The sequence below is a fragment of the Moschus berezovskii genome, chromosome 3 (genome assembly GCF_049115385.1).
Source record: "Moschus berezovskii isolate FMDL1 chromosome 3, NW_MosBer_1.0, whole genome shotgun sequence".
NCBI lineage: Eukaryota > Metazoa > Chordata > Mammalia > Artiodactyla > Moschidae > Moschus > Moschus berezovskii.
The window spans coordinates 108233462-108257450 of record NC_142462.1 but is presented as its reverse complement, the minus strand read 5'-3'; the positions used below and the strand labels follow the sequence as shown (position 1 = coordinate 108257450).

At 44.1% G+C, this 23989-nt stretch overlaps 1 protein-coding gene across 1 annotated transcript; it reads right to left on the bottom strand.

The window, feature by feature from the left end:
- Nucleotides 1–1173: 1173 nt before the first annotated feature.
- LOC129552114 (aldo-keto reductase family 1 member B10-like) lies at nucleotides 1174–22475 on the bottom strand. The gene is given in 11 exon segments (XM_055420280.2): nucleotides 1174–1213; nucleotides 4187–4251; nucleotides 5421–5465; nucleotides 5467–5505; nucleotides 6689–6770; nucleotides 7141–7247; nucleotides 7523–7645; nucleotides 15772–15849; nucleotides 16839–16955; nucleotides 20665–20832; nucleotides 22410–22475. Coding segments are annotated over 11 exon segments (930 nt in total).
- Nucleotides 22476–23989: the final 1514 nt, after the last annotated feature.

The window sequence follows — 23989 nt, the reverse complement described above, 5'->3', positions numbered from 1 at the left end:
AAAACAATAGACCTTAAGGGAACATGCCAAAGAGGGAATCTAGCCAGTAATATGTGCCTTCATGGATATAACCTCATCTGTCCTTGCCAGTCACCACACAGCACTCCTATCCTACCAGTTCAAGAGCTGGAGACCCAAGAATATCACTTTATACAGGACCTGAGAGCAATAAATCAGGTAGTTGAGGACATTCATTTGGTGGCACCCAACGCCTATACCTTACTTTCTCTGGAGATTTCTGCTGGCTTACAGTTTTGGGCCTGGTGGTTCAGATGGTAGAATCCACCGGCAAGGGAGGAGACCTGGGTTCCATCCCTGGGTCAGGAAGATCCCCTGGAAAAGAGAATGGCTATGCACTCAAGTATTCTTGCCTGGAGAATCCCATGGAAGAAGAGACTGGCGGGCTACAATCCACGGGGTCACAAAGAGACCTTTTATTGCACATCCTGAAGTCCTGAATCACAGGCATTTTTTGCTTTTGAATAGGCTGACCCAGAGGCCAAATTGAAACAGCAGTTCTGCTGGATTGTGCCTCCCCAGAGATTCAAGAATGCTTCTCCCAGTTTTAGGGAAGCCCTAGCCAAAGATCTAAAGGACCTACAGTTATATGAGGGAGCCTTTCTTCAGTTTGTAGATTACATTTTGATTGCCAGTGAAACCAAAGATCTCCCAGAGCCTTTGAAACCTGGTTCATCCACTTATAACCTGAGTGGCCCTGACCAAGTGCCTTGGCCTCCCCATTCCTGCGTTTCATCTTCTGAGAAATGTAAGCTTATCTCCCTCTAAGGGGTGGTTGCAGGATTCAGTGAATCACACATACAAAAAGCACCCAAATAGTGCTGGCATATAGTAAACTCTCATTACATGTTGGTTATTATTATTCTTTATTATTTTCAGTCATTATATCCTCAAGTTTAGCGGAGTTCCTGTGATCAAATCCAAGAAGCGAGGGGAAAAAAAAATGTAATTGGCTTATCTAAGTCGAATCTCCCAGTTGTAATTTGTTCCTTTGGTTGAACAAACCAGTCCAGATACAGCAACTGCCTAACCCCTGGACTTCAGCAGGGCAGGCTCGGTGTGATTTCAGACAAGCTTGGCTGCAATAGGACACTGGTGGAGAGAATTTCACTTCAGTAAGATGAAGAAGGAGAATGTGCATCAAGAGATTCAGCTTCAATATTCTGCATAGAAATACTCCTCCAGACTTTTCAGCCTGCAGAGAAAACAGTCGTGAAGAATATGCCAATGTTAAACTCGGTTAAACAGCATTCTTCTTCATGGATCCTATGAGCTTTGTGCCCTCTCAGACTCTCCCCTTCCCGCAAGATTTTACAAGAACCCAAGTCTTCCTCCACCTTCCATCAAACAGATCTGAAGGGTGTGCTAGGAAGGAGAGTGGGGGGACGGTGACCAGGACACCAGAAAGCTTCATAATGGTAGCTAGTAATAACCCTGGAAGGGACAATAGAATAACTTGGGCTTGTTATGATCATTGAATGTGTGCATGCACTGGGCTTAGGGTGCCTGACACATTCTAAGCTAACACTCAAGAGATGTTAGTTGTATTTAATCCTATCATTACAATTTTGTAAATAAAGAAAGCAGCCTGGGAAATTTGCCCAAGGTCACAAGTCTAATACATTAAGTGTTAGAGCTGGGATTTGAACTGGGTGGATTCATTCCTGAGTCCCACCCCTCTAACGCCTCTGGAGGAGAAGCAGTTTCCTCTCCAGCAAGGTATTACTTTACTTTTAAATTTTTATTTTATTTAATTGTTCTGGTCTTAGTTGCGACACATAGGATCTTCAAACTTCATTTTGGGATGCAGAATCTTTCATTGTGGCACATGGGATTTATTAATAGTTGCCGGACCATGGATAGAACCCAGGCTTCCTGCATTGGGAACATGGAGTCTTAGCCACTGAACTAACAGGGAAGTCCCTCACTTTACTTTTTTTTTTTTTTTTTTTACTGTTTTTACTTTTTTTTTTTAATTGGAGGATGATTGCTTTACAATGTTGTGTTGGTTGCATACCAACACAAGGTGGTTTCATACAACAAGGTGAATCAGTCATAAGTATACATATATCCCCTTCCTCTTGAGCCTCCCTCCCACCTCCCTCATTTTACTTTTGACACTCCTTTTCATTCTAAGTAGCTGCTGCTTGTTTTTCTCCAACAAAAGTAAGGGCTTCCCAGGTGGCACAGTGGTAAAAAATCCACCTGCCAATGCAGGAGACTGGAGAGACTCGGGTCCAATCCTTGGGTCAAGAAGATCCCCTGGAGTAGAAAATGGCGACCCACTCCAGTATTCTTGCCCAGAGAATTCCATGGACAAAGGAGCCTGGCGGGCTACAGTCCATGGGGTTTCAAAGAGTCAGACACGACTGAGTGACTGACACTTTCACTTTTTACACACTCAGAACTTTACTGGGTATTGTAAACATTTCCCAAGGCAAACTCCTGATTTCTTTCCCCCAAATGGCGATTCCATCTTTTGTGTAATTCAACTAACACCAGAACCAAGAATTTGAAGCCTCCTTCCCTGGTGGCTCAGCGGTTAAAGTGTCTGCCTAATGCGGGAGATATGGGTTCTATCCCTGGGTCAGGAATGATGCCCCGGAGGAGGAAATGGCAACCCACTCCAGTATTCTTGCCTGGAGAATCCCATGGATGGAGGAGCGTGGTGGGCTAAAGAGTCAGAGATGACTGAGCGACTTCTCAATTTCTTCTTTCTTTCTTTCTTTCTATTGAATCCTAATGGCTCAGATCCGATTGGTTCTGCTTTCCCAATGTATTTAGAATAAGATGACTCTCTCTACTTACCAATACCCGGGTCCAGCCACTGTCGTCTTTTCCCCGGGTTATCCCAGCAGTCTCCCTGTATGTAGTCTCTCAATTCAGAAGTCAGAGTGGGGCTTTTAAAGCACAAGCCCCATCATGCCACTCCTCAGCTCAGAATCCTCAACTGGCTTCTCAGCACCCTCAGAGCCCGAAGCAAAGGCCCTCCTCACAGTGTCTACCTGGCTCTGCTTGCTCTGAGCCCCTGACACTTCTGACCTCCCCTCTTCTCCCTCTGCTGCTGACTCTCTTTGCTCCAGCCCCACTCACCCTCTTCCTCAAGTGCTCTAAACCCAATTCCACCTCAGGGCCTTTGCACTTGCTGTCCTCACTGCCTAGAATGCTCTTCCCCAGGTATCCACATGGCTCATCCCTCGCTTCCTTCAGGTTTCTGCTCAACTGTCACCAATCAGCAAAGCTTCCTCTGACTCCCCCTATTGTAAGGGATCACTCCCCCACCACCCTCCACTCCCTTTTCCCTTACTACCCTACTTGATTTTTCTGCAGAGCCTTTACTGCAGTCTGACATATATATATATATATATATATATATAGAGAGAGAGAGAGAGAGAGAGAGGTTATTTCTGTATTCTCTCAATAGAAAATAGAGAAGTTAGAATAGAATAGGGAATGGATTGGAGTAGAGAAGGTAGACAATGCCTTCCTACAATTCACGTTCTTTGTCAGTTGTAGGATTCACACTTACTCAACGTATTTATTTGTGAGTTTGTTTCTGTACTCCCTTACTAGAATGTAAGACTGTGAAGGCAGGAACTTTGTCTGGATGATATCCCAAGCACCTAGAGAGTGTCTGGCACATAGTAGATGCTCAGTAAATACTTAGTGGATGAATGACTGCCTCTGCCTTCTACCTACTGACAACATGTTCTCTCTTAAGATTCCAGCATTACATCCAGGAGTTCCCACAATATGCAGCAGTTAATTATATGTCTACCCTGGTGCCTCAGATAGCAAAGAATCTGCCTGCAATGCAGGAGACCCAGGTTCAATGCGTGGGTCGGAAAGATCCCCAGGAGGAGGACATGGCAACCCACTCCAGTATTCTTGCTTGGAGGATCCCCATGGGCAGAGGAGCCTGGTGGGCTGCAGCCCGTGGGGTCACAAAGGGTCAGATGACTGAGCACACACGCCCGCTCTTTCCTCATAATGAGTCTAGGTATTCCAGTTTTGATTTTCAACACCACCAGAAAATGGCATTTGAAATAAAAGTAGTTCCAGTTATCTTTCAATCCTTCTAGCTAAACTTCTACCAATTTAGACAAGCTCCTGGCAATCCTCCTAATTAACTCAGCCCAGCGCCACTTACCAGTTAAAGGTGTAGTACCGCCAGTTTCTGTTGAGGCTGAGTAGGGTCGCCATCTCCACATCGCTCAATTTAAAGTCAAAGACCTGGAAAAGTGAGAATTCCAGAACATCATCAGCAAGCCAGTTCCTGGTGCAATTTGAGATCTCCAGCCACACTAGGAGGGAGCAAGCTCACATCCACAGCAGTAACTAGCCAAGGGGGGTTCTCCCATTATGTCCGCCAGACACGAACGGCTCTAAATTGGGTGCTACACAGAGACTGCCGTGTTTCTGAGGTTTTGTGTTCCAAAGCCTATAAGCCTCCTTGCCTTACAGGCTCTGAGCTGCACAGTGTGCATGCCCCCTGATGGACACAGGGGCAGGTCTTCTAGTACGGTCTATCCCTCTCCTGCTGCCGGGAGGCAGAAGCTTAGGCAGCACAGTCTGCCGCTGTGTGTGGCCCACGACATAACTGCTTAGGGACAGCCAAGACCTCCTCACTCAGTGGTGAGAGGGACAGCTGTGCTCAGACCTGACAGGACATCACCGGCTGCTCCCCCAGCCCACCCTTGGTCGTGGGTCATTCATCGCAGCCCTGAGGTCAGCTCCCTGGCCTGAGAGATGGCAAGGTGGTGGGAAGGTGGCGGAAGCCCATAGAAAACACAGGGACAGCATGAGAGATCTGCTGAAGTTGTCTCTCCCATCCCCTCCTCCACGGAGAAAACCAGTTTGCTCCTTGGAAGAAAAACTATGACCAACATAGAGAGCATATTAAAAAGCAGAGACATTACTTTGCTGACAAAGATCCGTCTAGTCAAAGCTATGGTTTTTCCAGTAGTCATGTATGGATGTGAGAGTTGGACTATAAACAAAGCTGAGCACCGAAAAACTGATGCTTTTGAATGTGGTGTCAGAGAAGACTCTTGAGAGTCCCTTGAACTGCAAGGAAATCAAACCAGTCAATACTAAAGGAAATCAGTCCTGAATATTCACTGGAAGGACTGATGCTGAAGCTGAATACAATACTTTGGCCACCTGATGCGAAGAACTGACTCATTAGAAAAGACCCTGATGCTGGGAAAGATTGAAGGCAGGAAGAGAAGGGGACGACAGAGGATGAGATGGTTGGATGGCATCCACTGACTCGATGGACAGGAATCTGAGCAAGCCCCGGGAGTTGGTGAAGGACAGGGAAGCCTGGTGTGCTGCAGTCCATGGGGTTGCAAAGAGTCGGACACGACTGAACCACTGAACTGAACCAGCCAGAATCTTACCTGAAAGTTCTCGGCGATGCGTGCGAGCATCACAGACTTGGGAATTAACAATCATGTGCCTCTGGATATGGAACCGGATAAGAACCTGTGCAGAAGCGAACTTCTCATTACACTCATCTGCAACGACCACTCCCTCTACTTTTTCAGAAAATGAAATATCTCTGCCATTCACTGTCTTTATTAAGTTACAATAGCTAATATGCCCTGAGCACTTTATAGCTATCAGATAACTTCTCAGTCCTCTGCTCAATTCTCTCCCTTAATCCTCACAGCTACCCTATATTCTTCCTTTTTTAAAAATAAAGTGACCTGGGATAGTGTTTGGGATTGTGAGGTTGATAAGTAGTGGAGCTGGGATCTGAACCCAAGTGTTTTGGCTGCAAAGCCATGTTCTTGTTCTTGGTCTTCCAGTCTCAACAGAAGTTGTTAGAGGCCATCCTTCTTTCAGTGATAACCATGCTATTTCCTGGAGGTCCGAACAAACAGACTTTCAAGGAAAGGCCTTAGAGGGCTACCTCTCTTGTTCCCTTTCCCTTCAAGGAGTAAAATGGGTGCTTTCCCAATGGTCCAGTGGTTAAGAATCTTCCTTGCCATGCCAGGAATACTGGTTCGATCCCTGGTCCGGGAAGATCCCACATGCCTCAGAGCAACTAAGCCCATGCACGACAACTACCGAAGCCTGCAACAAGAGAATCCACAGCAATGAGAAGCCCATGCATCGCAACAAAGAGTAGACCCTAACTAGAGAACTCACCCTAACTAGAGAACTCCCTCTCACAGTAATGAAGACCCAGCATAGCCAAAAAATAAAATAAATACAGGAGTTAAATGAAGACAATGTTAAGAATTCAGTTCAGTTCAGTTCAGTCGCTCAGTCGTGTCCGACTCTCTGCAACCCCATGAATCACAGCACGCCAGGCCTCCCTGTCCATCACCAACTCCCGGGGTTCACTCAAACTCATGTCCATCGAGTCGGTGATGCCATCCAGACATCTCATTCTCTGTCATCCCCTTCTTCTCCCACACCCAACCTTTCCCAGCATCAGAGTCTTTTCCAGTGAGTCAACTCGTCGCATGAGATGGCCAAAGTATTGGAGTTTCAGCTTTAGCATCAGTCCTTCCAATGAACACCCAGGACTGATCTCCTTTAGAATGGACTGAATGGATCTCCTTGCAGTACAAGGGACTCTCAAGAGTCTTCTCCAGCACCACAGTTCAAAAGCATCAAAACTAATTTTTGGCAGGTAAAGAAACTATACACATTATACCTGGGCTGTGGATTTTTTGTGCTTTGCAGCAATCTCATTAATCTTGGGATCCTCCAGTAGAGAAGGGTCCTCTGGTTTGGCCCTAGGGGGAGAAAGATGGTTGGTGTGCATAATCACCATGGCTACCATATATAGATGAATATTACTCCAGTGATGCGCCCAAGGCAGATCGTCAGTCTTCCTCATGTGGCAGATAAGGCAAAAGGATTTGAAAGCTTCATGTCTTACCCATGGGTCCAGCCATGGGTTCTGAAGCCTCAGGAGTTTTTGCAAAGGCTGGTCCAGTGCCGGGTGGCTAAACTGGAGTATTCCCAAAGGGTTGCTGTTTTTTTTTTTTTTAAGTTTCCATATTTTGCCCACTGTTTGAGTATGCCAGGCACATTGCCTTACACACATTTTTCTTTCTGATGGCTTTCTTAAAAGAATGTCGAGAGAAAGATCAGATGCCTCACCCAGACCTATCTAGATAGCCTAGCGGGCTGTAAGCCGTGACACTGATGCCCTTGGACTGACAGTACTGGATCAATTTCTCCTGTGTGAGGTATGGGTGACACTCAATCTGTAAAAGCAAGCAATTCTCATCACTGGGAATATCCACCTGCTTTTTTGAGCTGCTCATAGGGAGTTCTACACACAGAAAAAGGCCTATCAGCAAAGGCCAAATCCTGCCCCCTGCTAGGCTGGCTAAACCAGATCCCAAGACTCGTTTCCCATGACCCACAAAGTACGTGATGCCTGACCTTCAAGATGACACTTGGTCCAAAGCACTGAACTTGCCTGCAGACATCTAAGAAATAATAGAGCAGAACACTTACCCTTTACTAAACAGTTTACCTGGTTAATCACTGGTTTGTATTTCAGTCCAGGTTTGTTCAAGAGTCTCTCGATCTGAAAGTGGTTGAAGTTGGAGATCCCAATGTTTTTCACCAGCCCCTCATCCACCAGCTCCTCCATGGCCTGTCATAGAAAGAGGCGACTTTGGCCACTGCTAGAGGAATCTCAAGTACCCTAGTTTGGTTTAGTCCTCTCTGGGACAGGAGTATGTGTGGATTAGCAGAATTAATAAAAAGAATTTGACTTCTAACATAAACCCACAGTGATAAGAGAACAGACTCTGAATGATTTCAATACATTTAGACCTTGAAATTTTTGTTCCTAGTTTTATGTCCCTGGATAAACCAGTGTCTCCTGGTTTATAGTCCATGGGAACTTGAATAGAATCTGTATCCTGCTGTTGTGTGAAAATTGTATAAATCTTAACTACAGTGAATTGGTTGATAGTGCTTTTCAGGTCTACTAGAGCCTTCTACCGACGAAGGCAATGGCAAGCCACTCCAGTACTCTTGCCTAGAAAATCCCATGGGTGGAGGAGCCTCTTAGGCTGCAGTCCGTGGGGTCGCTAAGGGTCAGACATGACTGAGCGACTTCACTTTCACTTTTCACTTTCACACATTGGAGAAGGAAATGGCAACCCACTCCAGTGTTCGTGCCTGGAGAATCCCAGGGATGGGGGAGCCTGGTGGGCTTCCGTCTATGGGGTCACACAGAGTCAGACACGACTAAAGTGAAAAAAGAAGAAGAAGAAGAGCCTTCTACTTTTCTGTCTATTCATTCTATTAATTTTTGAGAGCTTGATATTGAAATTCCAACTAAAAATCTTAATTTATCCACTAAAAAGATAATTGTAATATGTAGTGGCACTGTATGTAACATTGTTGTGTATTTTCCACGTCTCCCGTAAATGTGTTATCATACTTCCACAATTTAAAAAATAAGAAAGAAGGGGGGGAAAGGAATTTTCCACCCAGCCCATGAGTAGAGAGGAAAGCAGGAGCAAAGGCTTTGAGGTGAGGACAAGCATGCGGTGTTCGGGGGACAGTTGAGCCAGTGGTTCTCAAATGTGGCTGCAATTTGGAATCACCTGACAGCTTTAAAACATACTGATGCCTAGAGACTTCTCTGGTGGTCTAATGGTTGAGAATCCGCCTCCCAGTGCAGTGAGCACGGGTTGGATCCCTGGTCCAGGAAGATCCCACATGCTGCATGTGGAGAAACTAAGCCCGTGCGCCACAACTACTGAGCCGGTGCACCTGGAGCCTGTGTTCCACGAGAGAAGCCACCGCAGCGGGAAGCTGGTACAGTGCCACTGGAGAGGAACCTGTGCTCCCCGCAACAAGGGGGAGCCCGAGGGCGACTGTGAAGACCCAGGGTGGCCAAAACTAAACAGTCAAAAACACACACACATATATATACTGATGCCCAGATTCTACCCTCAGAGCTTCTTACCAAATTTGTGTAGCATGTGGTCTCAGCCCTCGGGGCGTTAAAACTCCCCAGGTGATTTTAATGCATAGAGAGAACCACTAGGGTAGATGACGATGTCGTCTTTAAACTGGGTGAAAAAAGTTTAGAACTGATGAGATTGCAAAGTCCCCAAACCACCTGAGTTGGGCCATGAGCCAATGTAACTGTTTCTGTGTACCATGGAGCAGGTACAGGTACATCTTGACATCGTTTCCCTCTTTTTCTCCCATCTGCTTCAGGGTGTTCAAGAAGGTTTCTGTTGAACTGCTTATTCAGTTCAGTCGCTCAGTCGTGTCCGACTCTTTGCAACCCCATGAATCACAGCACGCCAGGCCTCCCTGTTCATCACCAACTCCCGGGGTTCACTCAAACTCATGTCCATCGAGTCGGTGATGCCATCCAGACATCTCATTCTCTGTCGTCCCCTTCTCCTCCCACCCCCAATCCTTCCCAGCATCAGAGTCTTTTCAAGTGAGTCAACTCATCGCCTGAGGTGGCCAAAGTATTGGAGTTTCAGCTTTAGCATCAGTCCTTCCAATGAACACCCAGGATTGTTCTCCTCTAGAATGAACTGGTTGGATTTCCTTGCAGTCCAAGAGACTCTCAAGAGTCTTCTCCAACACCACAGTTCAAAAGCATCAATTCTTTAGCGATCAGCCTTCTTCACAGTCCAACTCACATCCATACATGACCACTGGAAAAACCATAGCCTTGACTAGACTGACCTTGGTTGGCAAAGTAATGTCTCTGCTTTTTAATATACTGTCTGTTGCTGCTGCTGCGTCATTTCAGTCGTGTCCGACTCTGTGTGACCCCATAGACAGCAGCCCACCAGGCTCCCCCATCCCTGGGATTCTCCAGGCAAGAACAATGGAGTGGGTTGCCATTTCCTTCTCCAATGTGTGAAAGTGAAAAGTGGAAGTGAAGTCGCTCAGTCGTGTCCGACAATTAGCGACCCCACAGACTGCAGCCTACCAGGCTCCTCCATTCATGGGATTTTCTAGGCAAGAGTACTGGAGTGGCTTGCCATTGCCTTCTCCGAATATACTGTCTAGGTTGGTCATAACTTTCCTTCCAAGGAGTAAGCGTCTTTTAATTTCATGGCTGCAGTCAACATCCGCAGTGATTTTGGAGCCCCAAAAAATAAAGTCTGACACTGTTTCCACTGTTTCCCCATCTATTTGCCATGAAGTGATGTGACCAGATGCCATGATCTTTGTTATCTGAACGTTGAGCTTCAAGCCAACCTTTTCACTCTCCTCTTTCACTTTCATCAAGAGGCTTTTGAGTTCCTTTTCACTTTCTGCCATAAGGGTGGTGTCATCTGCATATCTGAGATTATTGATATTTCTCCCAGCAATCTTGATTCCAGCTTGTGCTTCTTCCAGCCCAGCATTCCTCATGATGTACTCTGCATATAAGTTAAATAAGCAGGGTGACAATATACAACCTTGACGTACTCCTTTTCCTATGTGGAACCAGTCTGTTGTTCCATGTACAGTTCTGTCTGTTGCTTCCTGACCTGCATACAAGTTCCTCAAGAGGCAGGTCAGATGGTCTGGTATTCCCATCTCTTTCAGAATTTTCCACAGTTTATTGTGATCCACACAGTCAAAGGCTTTGGCATAGTCAATGAAGCAGAAATAGATGTTTTTCTGAAACTCTCTTGCTTTCTCCATGATCCAGTGGATGTTGGCAATTTGATCTCTGGTGCCTCTGCCTTTTCTAAAACCTGCTTGAACATCTGGGAGTTCACGGTTCCCATATTGCTGAAGCCTGGCTTGGAGAATTTTGAGCATGACTTTACTAGCATGTGAGATGAGTGCAATTGTGCGGTAGTTTGAGCATTCTTTGGCATTGCCTTTCTTTGGGATTGGAATGAAGACTGACCTTTTCCAGTCCTGTGGCCACTGCTGAGTTTTCCAAATTTGCTGGCATATTGAGTGCAGCACTTTCACAGCATCATCTTTCAAGATTTGAAATAGCTCAACTGGAATTCCATCACCTCCACTAGCTTTGTTCATAGTGATGCTTCCTAAGGCCCATTTGACTTCACATTCCAGGATTACTGGCTCTAGGTGAATGATCATTCCATCATGGTTATCTGGGTCATGAAGATCTTTTTTGTACAGTTCTTCTGTATATTCTTGCCACCTCTTCTTAATATCTTCTGCTTCTGTTAGGTCCATACCATTTCTGTCCTTTATTGAGCCCATCTTTGCATGAAATGTTCCCTCAGAATCTCTAATTTTCTTGAAGAGATCTCTTGTTTTTCCTATTCTGTTGTTTTCCTCTATTTCTTTGCATTGATCACTGAGGAAGGCTTTCTTATCTCTCCTTGCTATTCTTTGGAACTCTGCATTCAGATGCTTATATCTTTCCTTTTCTCCTTTGCTTTTCGCTTCTCTTCTTTTCACGGCTATTTGTAAGGCCTCCTCAGACAGCCATTTCGCTTTTTTGCATTTCTTTTCCATGGGGATGGTCTTGGTCCCTGTCTCCTGTACAATGTCACGAACCTCCGTCCAGAGTTCATCAGGCACTCTATCTATCAGATCTAGTCCCTTAAACCTATTTCTCACTTCCACTGTATAATCATAAGGGATTTGATTGAGGTCATATCTGAACGGTCTAGTGGTTTTCCCTACTTTCTTCAATTTAAGTCTGAATTTGATACCCCTCATCCAAGGTAAGGTGCAGCAGCTGCGTTTTGCTGGAGCAGCTGTGAAGAGATATCCCACAATCAAGGTAACAGAAACCCAAATAAGACAGTAGGTATTGCTAGGGGGCATCAGAGGGCAGATACACTGAAATCATAATCACAGAAAACTAGTCGATCTGATCACATGGACCACAGCCAAATGTGGTCCACTGGAGAAGGGAATGGCAAACCACTTCAGTGTACTTGCCTTGAGAACCCCATGAACAGTATCAAACAGAAAAATGATAGGATACTGAATGAGGAATTCCCCAGGTCGGTAGGTGCCCAGTATGCTACTGGAGATCAGTGGAGAAATAACTCCAGAACGAATGAAGGGATGGAGCCAAAGCGAAACAAATACCCAGTTGTGGTTGTGACTGGTGATAGAAGCAAGGTCCGATGCTGTAAAGAGCAATATTGCATAGGAACCTGGAATGTTAGGTCCATGAATCAAGGCAAATTGGAAGTGGTCAAACAGGAGATGGCAAGAGTGAACGTCGACATTCTAGGAATCAGTGAACTAAAATGGACTGGAATGGGTGAATTCAACTCAGATGACCATTGTATCTACTACTATGGGCAGGAATCCCTTAGAAGAAATGGAGTAGCCATCATGGTCAACAAAAGAGTCCGAAATGCAGTACTTGGATGCAATCTTAAAAATGACAGAACGATTTCTGTTCGTTTCCAAGGCAAACCATTCAATATTACAGTAATCCAGGCCTATGCCCCAACCAGTAACACTGAAGAAGCCGAAGTTGAATGGTTCTATAAAGACCTACAAGACATTTTAGAACTAACACCCAAAAAAGATGTTCTTTTCATTCTAGGGGACTGGAATGCAAAAGTAGGAAGTCAAGAAACACCTGGAGTAACAGGCAAATTTGGCCTTGGAGCACAGAATGAAGCAGGGCAAAGGCTAGTAGAGTTTTGTCAAGAGAACGCACTGGTCATAGCAAACACCCTCTTCCAACAACACAAGAGAAGACTCTACACATGGACATCACCAGATGGTCAACACCGAAATCAGACTGATTATATTCTTTGCAGCCAAAGATGGAGAAGCTGTATACAGTTAGCAAAAACAAGACCAGGAGCTGACTGTGGCTCAGATCATGAACTCCTTATTGCCAAATTGAACTGCTTATGGGTCCACATAAACGTTGATTGCTTCAGTCCTGCCTTTTCTTCCTAGATTCTTTGAACTTGCTCATCCAAATCTTTCATTTAGGAATCATTCTCAAATCCATTCTAAGGATACAGCAATGTGAAAATCGGGGTACTTTTTACAGAGAACAATGATATAGTTTTCACAATGAATACTATTAAGTATTTGTTAAGAATGAGGGCAACATCATTTAAAAGTGGACATTTAATTTCCAAATACATGGAGTTTTTAAAGTATCTTTGACATTAATTTCTCATTTAAATGCTTTCTTCCCTGCAACCCCCCTCTGTGTTCTTTCAGTCTTCTAACCTTATTGAGGCTTTCAATGGATAAGTCAAAGATCTCTCTTGGTAAACGTCACACTGCACTTGAAAATATGTGGGTTATTTTCATATATCTTGATTTCTAACATAAATCCACAGTGATAAAGAGAACAGACTCTGTATGATTTCAATACATTTAGACCATAAAACTTTCCCAACTTGTTTTATATCCCTGAATATGTTCCAGTGTCTCCCAGTTTATAGTCTATGAGAACTTGAATTTGTATCCTACTGTTGTGTGAAATAAATCTTAATTATGTTGAATTAAGATAGTAGACTTTTCAGGTCTACTATTTCCTTCTGCTTTTCTGTCTATTCATTCTATTAATTTTTGAGAGTTTGATGTTGAAACTCCAACTAAAAATCTCAATTTATCTACTTAAAAACATCATAACATACAGTGGAACTATATGTAACTTTGTCTTGTATTTTCCAAGTCTCATGTAAATGTGTTATCATAATTTCATAACTTAAAAAAAATAAAAAAGAAAGAGAAAATAAGAATAAGGTCAAAACTCTTGTGGAAACAACACTAGAGGTGTCTCAGTCTCTGCATAGCTCACAAAGGATAATCCCTAAGATATTTCAGAGGTCTTGTTTTACCAAGGTAATGTATATGACAGAGCCTTCTTGTCAAATTTAATGCAAACCTTAGTCTATTGAAATCTTAGGCTCTGTTGTAGGTCTTATCATAACTTTCATTCTCAGGAATAAAACATTCACTGAGTTGAGTCCATGCACATAAAACATTCAATTCAGTTCAGTCGCTCAGTCATGTCCGACTCTTTGCAGCCCCGTGGACTGCAGCACACCATGCTTCCCTGTCCATCACCAACTCCTGGAGCTTGCTCAAACTCATGTACATCGAGTTGGTGATGCCATCCAACCATCTCATCCTCTGTCATCCCCTTCTCCTCCTGCCTTCAATCTTTCCCAGCATCAGGGTCTTTTCTAATGAGTCAGTTCTTTGCAATAGGTGGCCAAAGTATTGGAGCATCAGCTTCAGCATCAGTCCTTCCAATGAATATTCAGGATTGATTTCCCACCGTTAGATGGTTCATTAAATCATCATCCTGAAATATTTTTCTCACAGGAGGTTGTTTGTGGTAGGAAAATAAATATGTTGACTTTTTAAAAAAACTAGTTAAGTACCAGAATTCATGTTTCTCTTTATGGCTACTCTTTTGGCACTAGCAGAAAGAAAGTAGTATATTTTCTTGAAAATTCACGTTTCATAAATTTGTTTTAGTGAATATATCAAATAAGTGTTTAAGATTATGTAGTTGGATAAAGACTTGTGTGGTCATTAGGTTAAAAAGGATATGTAAATCTAAGAAAAACAGCATTTTAAAACGAAGTTTGAACCCACCTTCATGTATGTGGGCTCAACCAGCTTTTGGCTTGTACAGCAGGGATGTTCTGTCACATTTACCATGGATTTATATTTAATTATATGCTCAAGATAGTAGAATGTTTGACAGAATGATGCCTTCATAAGATTTTCCCAAGAGAACTTGATTTACTGGCGTGCTGTGATTCATGGGGTCACAAAGAGTCGGACACGACTGAGCGACTAAACTGAACTGAACTGAACTGAATATATATATATATATATATATATGTATACATACACACACATATATCCCTGGAGGAAGGCATGGCAACCCACTCCAGTATCCTTGCCTGGAGAATCTCATGGACAGAGAAGCCTGGTGGGCTGCAGACCATAGGATCAAAAAGAGTCAGACACAACTGAAGTGATTGTGTATATGTGTGTGTGTGTATACGCTCTTGCTCATGAGATATTGCCAATGGCTTATTATTTAGAATGGCTCTTAATCACATAATCATCGCTCTTTTATTATTGCTAACTTTAAATGTCTTTCTGTTGCTTTTTGATGAATTTATTTTTCTCTTTGGTCGCACCGGGCTTCATTGCTGCACGGGGGTTTTCTCCAGTTGCGGTGAGCAGGGGCTGTTCTTTTTTGCAGAGCACCGGCTCCAGCGCACATGGGCTTCGGTAGCTGCTGCTCCCGGCTCTAGAGTACAGTCTTAGCAGTTGTGGAGCACCGGCTTAGTTCCTCCCAGGCATGAGGGATCTTCCTAGAGTAGGGATGAAGTCCGTGTCCCCTGCATTGGCAGGCAGATTCTTTACCACTGAGTCACCCGGGAAGCTTTATATTTTATTATCTATTGGAAGATTTTTTTTTTTTTAAGAAGCAGAAGAAACTGAGGTTTGGAGGAGTTAAATAACCTGCACTAAGTTACTTTAATCAATACCTGCAATCCCAGGGCAACACTGTTTCAAATCCCTCCCCCTGGTTTAAGAATAAACCAGGTATCCTCTGAAGTCAGGCATGTTGTATTCCCAGTCTCCTTTGAGGATTTGGTCTTAGTTTTAAAAAATATAAGAAGTATCAGGTGAACCCCGAAAGTCAAAGGTGATTAGGAAGGAGTTCAAAGAATTAGAAAATGATGATGAGATAAAACCTCATTGAGCACCTGGGCGCCTTCACACTGATGTAGACCCTTGTAGATGACTGAAGGCAAGTTTTAACTCCCAGCTCACTGTGAACAAGACGGAACCTACCTCCCAGGTGTCCAAGAATGTCGCTTTACCGATGATGGTATTGCCTTTATCATCTTTGGGAATAAAGTCCTCCCCAGGCTGTAAATGCGAAACAAGAAGCTTAGCGCAGTGTGCATCTGAACACTTGATTCTGTCAAGTGAGGTTTCAGGATCCTGACTCATCCTAAACACCCACATCTGCATACCATTTTTTTTTTCAAGCTCCACAGTATAAATTTCAAGAAGCTGAGTTGAAATAAAATCTCTAGATCAATCTGCTAGAGTATAAAACAAAAATTCTTGTATTTTAGAAATTACTGGACTTTTTTTTCTTTTGGCCATGCCATACAGCTTCTGAGATCTTCGTTTCCTACCCAGAGATTGAACCCATGCCCTTGGTAGTGAAAGCATGGAGTCCTGACCATTGGGCCTTCAGGGAATTCCCAGAAACTGCTGGACTGATTTTAAAATCTATCATAAGCACATCCCAAAAGCCACCGTTAGCCCTGTGGACATGGACTTCTCACAAGCACTTGGGGACAAAGTTCAATTTCATGAGGTAAGAGAGCTGGGAGTTCATGTCTTTCTGGCAAAGGCAGGAGCAGAGTCCTATTTTCTCACTGAGCACTGGCTACTTTTCAGCATGATCATACTTGGGCTCTTCTCCAAAATGGCATTCCCAGTGCATCAGTTAACGAGAGGATTGAGCCCTGAAACAGCATTATGTAAGAGCTTCCCTGGGAGGAGAGTCCTTGGCATAGAATCAGGATCAAAGCGGCGTGGCAGATGCAGCTTGTCTGGGCTGCTAGAAATCAAAGTTTTCTCAAACGTAACAGAGAAAGCCAAGGTGTGGGGCCACCTCCACATTGGTCCATGGACTTGGACTCCTTTTCAGGCCAGTATCTTTCTGCTCCACCATCTCATCCTGAAAACTTTCCTATGGAGTCCTGAAGTACAAGGCCTCTTGCTTCAGCTCCCCTTGGTCCCCAGCCTCCAGCCCCCAACCCTCCCCTACCCACTCCTGACACAGCTGCTATCTTCCAACACGTGCCCAGGAACCAGCGATTGGGACGGGGAGGAACTTCAACCTGTAATGCCTGCGGAAAGTGAATAAGGTAGAGGTCCAGCTAGTCCAGTCTCAGATCCTTGAGGGTCTTCTGACAGGATTCCCTCACTAGATGCTTCTCCATGCAGGTGGGCCACAACTGCAGAGCAGAGCAGGGAGAAGTCAGCAATGGACAGAGCAGGGGCCACCTTTCTCTGCTTTCCCTGCTTTTTGACCCTCAGCTTGAGCTAACCCCAGGGGCAGCCCATTTGCAGCACAGGTGGTTAAGATGCATCATCCAGGGATGCAAGGTCACCAGGTTGCTCTGGAAGTCACTGACATCACTTAAGTGTCAAGGGCAAGTTATCTTTGAGACTCACCTGGTATTCTATGTATTTGTTACATCAGGTACCATATTTGGGCACAGACTCAGCATTTGTTTACATGTGCCATTCTCTTCCTCAGCAGGACGGTTTCTGAAGTTCTGAATTGTGACCAGCATTTAAGTTCCTAAGCCTTTGGGAACAGGTGGTCCTCTACTGCTCGCCTATGTCTCCAAGCCCATGGGCCACAAATGATAACTCTACAAGGAATTTATCCAGATACAACCAGTGGGGTCTATTTGTCCCACAAGATACATGCACTTTCCAAGCATCTGTAACTAGTCCCTTTTAGCAAATTGGGTATAATGCATATTCAGTGATTCTCAACCCTCTCTCACTCCACCCCTCCCTGTTTTTATAACATTCTGTACTTGCTTTTACTAGACTGAACTGAAGTGAAATTCATATATGACAATAAGTATGTCCCACCATTTTCCAAAGTACCTGCCAGCTGAGAACCTCTGGGCTACAACCACTGAGACCACAGTGCTGAAAGGTGGAGCTTCAGGATCCAATTGCAGCCTTAGCTTTTGGCTGCCAGGAGGAAGATGGAACCCACCAATAGGGAACAGGGATGCTAAAGACACCACCCTGGCTCAATGGAGACTACTCCTCTAGGGGGAAACCCACTCAAGATAGGTGGGTAGCATCAGCATCAATGCACCAACACTGGATTATAATGTGGATGTTTGTGTCCAGGGACTTTATAAAGACAGTGATGAAGACAGCTGGGGGAAGTGACCTGAATTGTTATTGTTCAGTCACTCAGTGGTGTCCAACTCTTTGTGACCCCATGGACTACAGAATGCCAGGCTTCCCTGGCCTTCACTGTCTCCCTGAGTTTGCTCCATTGAGTCAGTGATGCCATCCAACCATCTCAGCCTCTGTCACCCTTTCTCCTCCTGCCCTCAATCTTTCCCAGCATCAGAGTCTTTTCCAATGAGTCTGCGCTTCGCATCTGGTGGCCAAAGTATTGGAGCTTCAGATTCAGCCTCAGTCCTTCCAATGATTATTCAGGGTTGATTTCCTTTAGCATTGAATAGTTCAATATTCTTGCTGTCCAAGGGACACTAAAACGTCTTCTCCAGCACCAAAATTTAGCATCAGTTCTTCAGTGCTCAGCCTTCTTTGTAGTCCAACTCTCACATCAACACATTACTACTGAAAAAAACCATAGCCTTGATTATATGAAACTTTGTTGGCAAAGTGATGTCCCTGCTTTTTAACATGCTGTCTAGGTTGGTCACAGCTTTCCTTCCAAAGAGCAAGTGTCTTCTAATTCCACGGCTGCAGTCACCGTCCGTAGTGATTGTGGAGCCCAAGAAAATAAAGTCTGCCACTGTTTCCATTTTTTTCTCCATCACTCCATCATGAAGTGATGGAACCAGATGCCATGATCTTTGTTTGTTGAATGTTGAGTTTTAAGCAAGCTTTTTCACTCTCCTCTTTCACCTTCATCAAGAGGCTCTTTAGTTTCTCTTCTCTTTCTGTCATTAGGGCTGTATCATCTACATATCTGAGATTGTTGATATTTCTCCTGGCAATCTTGATTCCAGTTTGTGATTCATCCAGTCCAGCATTTCACATGATGTACTCTGCATACAAGTTAAATAAGCAGGGTGACACTATGCAACCTTATCGTACTCCTTTCCCAATTTTGAAACAGTCCTTTGTTCTATGTCTGGTTTTAACTGTTGCTTCTTGACCTGCATACAGTTTTCTCAGGAGGCAGGTAAGGTGGTCTGGTATTCCCATCTCTTTAAGAATTTTCCACAGTTTGTTGTGGTCCACACAGTCAAAGGCTTTAGTGTAGTCAATGAAACAGAAGTATATATATATATATTTTTTTAATTCCCTTGCTTTTTCTATGCCAACAGTTGTTGGCATTTTATAAATCTAGCTTGCACATCTAGAAGTTCTCAGATCACATACTGTTGAAGACTAGCTTGAAGGATTTTGAGCATTGTCCTGCTAGCATGTGAAATGAGCACAATTACATGGTAGCTTGAGCAATCTTTAGCATTGCCTTTCTTTGCAATTGGAATGAAAAGTGACCTTTTCCAGTTTTGTGGCCACTGCTGAGTTTTCCAAATGTGCTGGCACATTGAGTGCAGCACTTTAAATAGTATTATCTTCTAGGATTTGAAATGGATAAGCTGCAATTCCATCACCCCCACTAGCTTGTTTGTAGTAATGCTTCCTAAGGCCCACTTGACTTCGCATTTCAGGATGTCTTTCTCTGGGTGAGTGGTCACACCATCATGGTTATCTGGGTCATTAAGATCATTTTTGTATAGTTCTTCTGTGTATTCTTGCCATTTCTTCTTCATCTCTTCTGCTTCTGTTAGTTCCTTGCCATTTCTGTCCTTTATTGTGCCCATCTTTGCATGAAGTGTTCCCTTGGTATCTCCTCCTTTTTGAAGGTCTCCAGTAGCCCTGCCTACAAAGGTTCATCTAGTCAAAGCTATAGTTTTTCCAGTAGTCATGTATGGACATGAGAGCTGGACTATAAAGAAAGCTGAGCACCGAAGAATTGATGCTTTTGGACTGTGGTGTTGGAGAAGACTCTTGAGAGTCTCTTGGACTGCAAGGAGATCCAACCAGTCCATCCTATAGGAAATCAGTCCTGAATATTCACTGGAAGGACTGATGCTGAAGCTGAAACTTTGGCCACCTGATGCGAAGAACTGACTCATTGGAAAAGACGCTGATGCTGGGAAAGATCGAAGGCAGGAGGAGAAGGGGACAACAGAGGCTGAGATGGCTGGATGGCATCACTGACTCAATAGACAGAAGTCTGAGCAAGCTCCGGGAGTTGGAGAAGGACAGGGAAACCTGGAGTGCTGTAGTTCCTGGTTTTGCAAAGAATTGCGACTAAGCTAAACTGAACTGAATAGCCCTACCAAAGAGCATGTAGACTCCAGGACTGGGTTGCCCCAGGCCAAACAACTAATAGGAAGGGATCACAGGCCACCCACCAGCAGACAACTGGATTAAAGATTAACTGAGCAAGTCCCTGCCCACCTGAACAAGACCCAGTTTTCCCCACAGCCAGTCCTTCCCATAAGGAAGCTTGCATAAGCCTCCTAACCTCATCCATCAGAGGGCAGACAGAAGCAAGAACTATAATCCCAAAGCCTCCAGAATGAAAAACACAATCACAGAAAGCGAACCAAAATGATCACATGGATCACAGCCTTGTGTAACAAAGCCATGCTGTGCAGGGCCACCCAAGATGGATGGGTCACAGTGGAGAGTTCTGGGATGCCCCATATAGTGAGATAAGCTGCATATATTTGTGCTAGGGTCACTGCAAATCTAGATAGTAAATGTGGTCCACTGGAGCAGGGAATGGCAAACCACTTCAGTATTCTTGCCTCCAGAACCCCCTGAACAGTATGAAAAGACAGAATTCTGGGTGCTGACTAGACCCAACACTTCTGCGTGCTTTAAGTGTAGTTTTCCCACCAGGTGAGCCCTTGGTACCTTGCTCACTATGAAGAGTTCCTCCTGCTCCACAGCCTTCTCTTGGATCTTCTCTTGGATGGCTTCCCCCACCTCATGTTCATTCTCATAGACATAAGCACAGTCCAAGTGGCGATATCCTATGTCAATGGCCCCCTTCACAGCCTCTCTGACTTTTCCTAGGCCAGACTGGAAGGAAAAAGAAAAAACCATCTCCCCAGACCACCTTCCACCGGCTGTCTTACTCAGCCCAGCGTCTCCAAACCAAGATTTCCCTGAGATCCCCTTTTCTAGGGGATTACCTGGGAAGAAAGCATGCTTTGGAAAACTTTTAGAAAGAGAAGGAAGAAAAGTGAATTAACTTTATGATTAATGTCCCATCCTAGCTCAAGTCTATTTCCGTCTGATCCAGGTTCACGTTCCAGCCCAAAAGTGTCTCCAGGTATGTAGACGTGAAGTGAAGTGAAGTGAAGTGAAGTGAAGTCACTCAGTCATGTCCGACTCTTTGCAACCCCATGGACTGTAGCCTACCAGGCTCCTCCATCCATGGGATTTTCCAGACAAGAGTACTGGAGTGGGTTGCCATTTCCTTCTCCAGGGAATCTTCCCAACCCAGGGATTGAACCCAGGTCTCCCACATTGCAGTCAGACACTTTACCGTCTGAGCCACCAGGGAAGTCAAGGTATGTAGAAGAGAATGCAAACTCTTTCTAATGACCAGGCTACACACTGGATTTTGAAATAAAGTAAAGGAATTTTCAGAGAGAAAATAGTTATTCCCTCATAAATTCAGGCTCATCTCATGCTAGGTGTGTGACCTGAGCAGATTGCTTAATTTCTCTAAACCTTGTCTGCAAAATGGGAATAATGACAACAGCATCTGCCTCCTGAAGCTATTGCTGCTTCCCAGGTGATGCTAATGGTGAAAAATCTGCCTGCCAATGCAGGGGATGTGAGAGATGAGAGTTCAGTTCCTGGATCAAGAAGATCCCCTGGAGAAGGGCGTGGCAACCCACTCCAGTGTTCTTGCCTGGAGAACCCCATGGACAGAGGAACCTGGTGGGCTACAGTCCATAGGGTCACAAAGAGTTGGACAAGACTGAAATGATTTAGCACGCACACGCACGAATGTACATGAGGTGATTGTGGTAAGTGCCACAGTGAGTGTCAAATTTGAAGCAGAGCAATAGGCATACACCTAAGAGTCAGTGGATAAAAGACATTATATAATTATTGTTTCGAAAAGGAGAAATAGAAAACCTTGTAAAAATGGAATGTCTCCCCTCACTCGAAGGCAGAAAGTTTTTCTTTCTTCGAAGAAAGGAGAGAAGGAAAGGGGAGCGGGGAGGAAGGGAGGAAGCAAAAAGAGAGAAGGGAGGAAGGACATTAAAAATACCACATTCTGTCTAATCTAGCCAAGCCAAACAATGAAAGAAAAATAAGTATTTGCTACTGATCTACCTATCCTTTCTTCTGGTGGGCTACAGTCCATGGAGTCACAAAGAGTCAGACACGACTGAGCGACTAACACTTTCACTTAAACTGCTTAAAACTTGGTACTTGCTAGGCAAGCTCTCACCACTGCTGGGAAAAGTCAGTCTTGGAGCACTACTGCTGAATCAGCCCTGAGAAAGCAACCTCAGTCCTGCCTCCAGCGCCCAATATTTACCTCCCCAAAACCCTTGCCTCCAGGCTTTCCCTCAGGACAGGAGGAAATGCCCAAAGCCGCTCAAGGGAAGAAGGTGTCCGAGTATTTGCACACTTACTTTCCAGGTGCCCACTCCCAAGATGGGCACCTTAGCCTTGGTACTGAGCTCCACAAAGGTGGCCATGGTGCATGCAGAAACAGCCCTGAGGGAGCAAATTAGATCTTCTGCCCCACTGAAATGCGCTGACTGCAGAGGAGTCAGCTTGCCCTGGCATGAACAGGAAAGTCCTTTCAGCCTTTTGTAAGAATCAAGTTAATGAACACCAAACACTGTTACCTCGAGAGAGTTCTCCCTCATAAAAAAATGCATGAATTATTTTATAAGAGTGAAATTTTATCAACAAAATGCATACACATGGAAAATTAAAACGTGCATCTATTTTAATTGTTCCTATCTTATTACTCAACTGTTGTAAATTTTTTTCCCCTCAGAGCATGGAAACTGTCGAAGTATAAGAATATGTTTGTCTGTTAACCACCTGGACAGGATCCTTGTATGCTAATATTCATCATATATTAGTGATTCTTGTCACTTTCTTAAAAAACAAACTTTGTGATTGAAAAAAAATGCTATGTACTCAAGTCCTAAGAAACCCTAAACTTTTAGGCTTCTTTTCCCTTAAGACAATGTTCATGTGAGATTCTTCTCTTTTTTCTTTTAATTTCAGTATTTTTATTCACATGAAAAAATTGGAAATAATGTAAGTGTGCTATATATATAGAAAACTGATCAAGAAATTAATTTGGGTTAGTGAAATTGTTAAAGTAATTTCTTATTAAGAAAAAATGATATATACTCATTATAGTAAAACTGAAAATGTAGATTATAAATAAGGAAATATTAATCACCTATATTCTCCTTGGAAGGAAAGTTATGACCAACCTAGACAGTATATTAAAAAGCAGAGACATTACTTTGCCAACCAAGGTCTGTCTAGTCAAGGCTATGGTTTTTCCCGTGGTCATGTATGGATGTGAGAGTTGGACTGTGAAGAAAGCTGATCGCCGAAGAATTGATGCTTTTGAACTGTGGTGCTGGAGAAGACTCTTGAGAGTCCCTTATACTGCAAGGAGATCCAACCAGTCCATTCTAAAGGAGATCAATCCTGGGTGTTCATTGGAAGGACTGATGCTAAAGCTGAAACTCCAATACTTTGGCCACCTCATGTGACCAGTTGACTCACTGGAAAAGACTCTGATGCTGGGAAATGTTGGGGGCGGGAGGAGAAGGGGACGACCGAGAATGAGATGTCTGGATGGCATCACCGACTCTATGGACATGAGTTTGAGTGAACTCCAGGAGTTGGTGATGGACAGGGAGGCCTGACGTGCTGTGATTCATGGGGTCTCAGAGAGTCAGACATGACTGAGCAACTGAACTGAACTGAACTGAACTGATATTCTCACCACTCATGATACCATTACAAGAGTACTGTTTCCTCCAGACTTTCATATATGTGTAAATGTGTGTGCATGTGTGTGAATACATATTCAAAATATATATTTAATACATTGCATATGTTACCAAACTCAGATTTAACTGCTAGTCACCTAAGTAACCAATACTGAGTAGTATTGGTTTGGTGGAAAGGAAAGATAGCTTTATTCCAGAAGCCCACAGTCCTGGGGAGAAGGTGG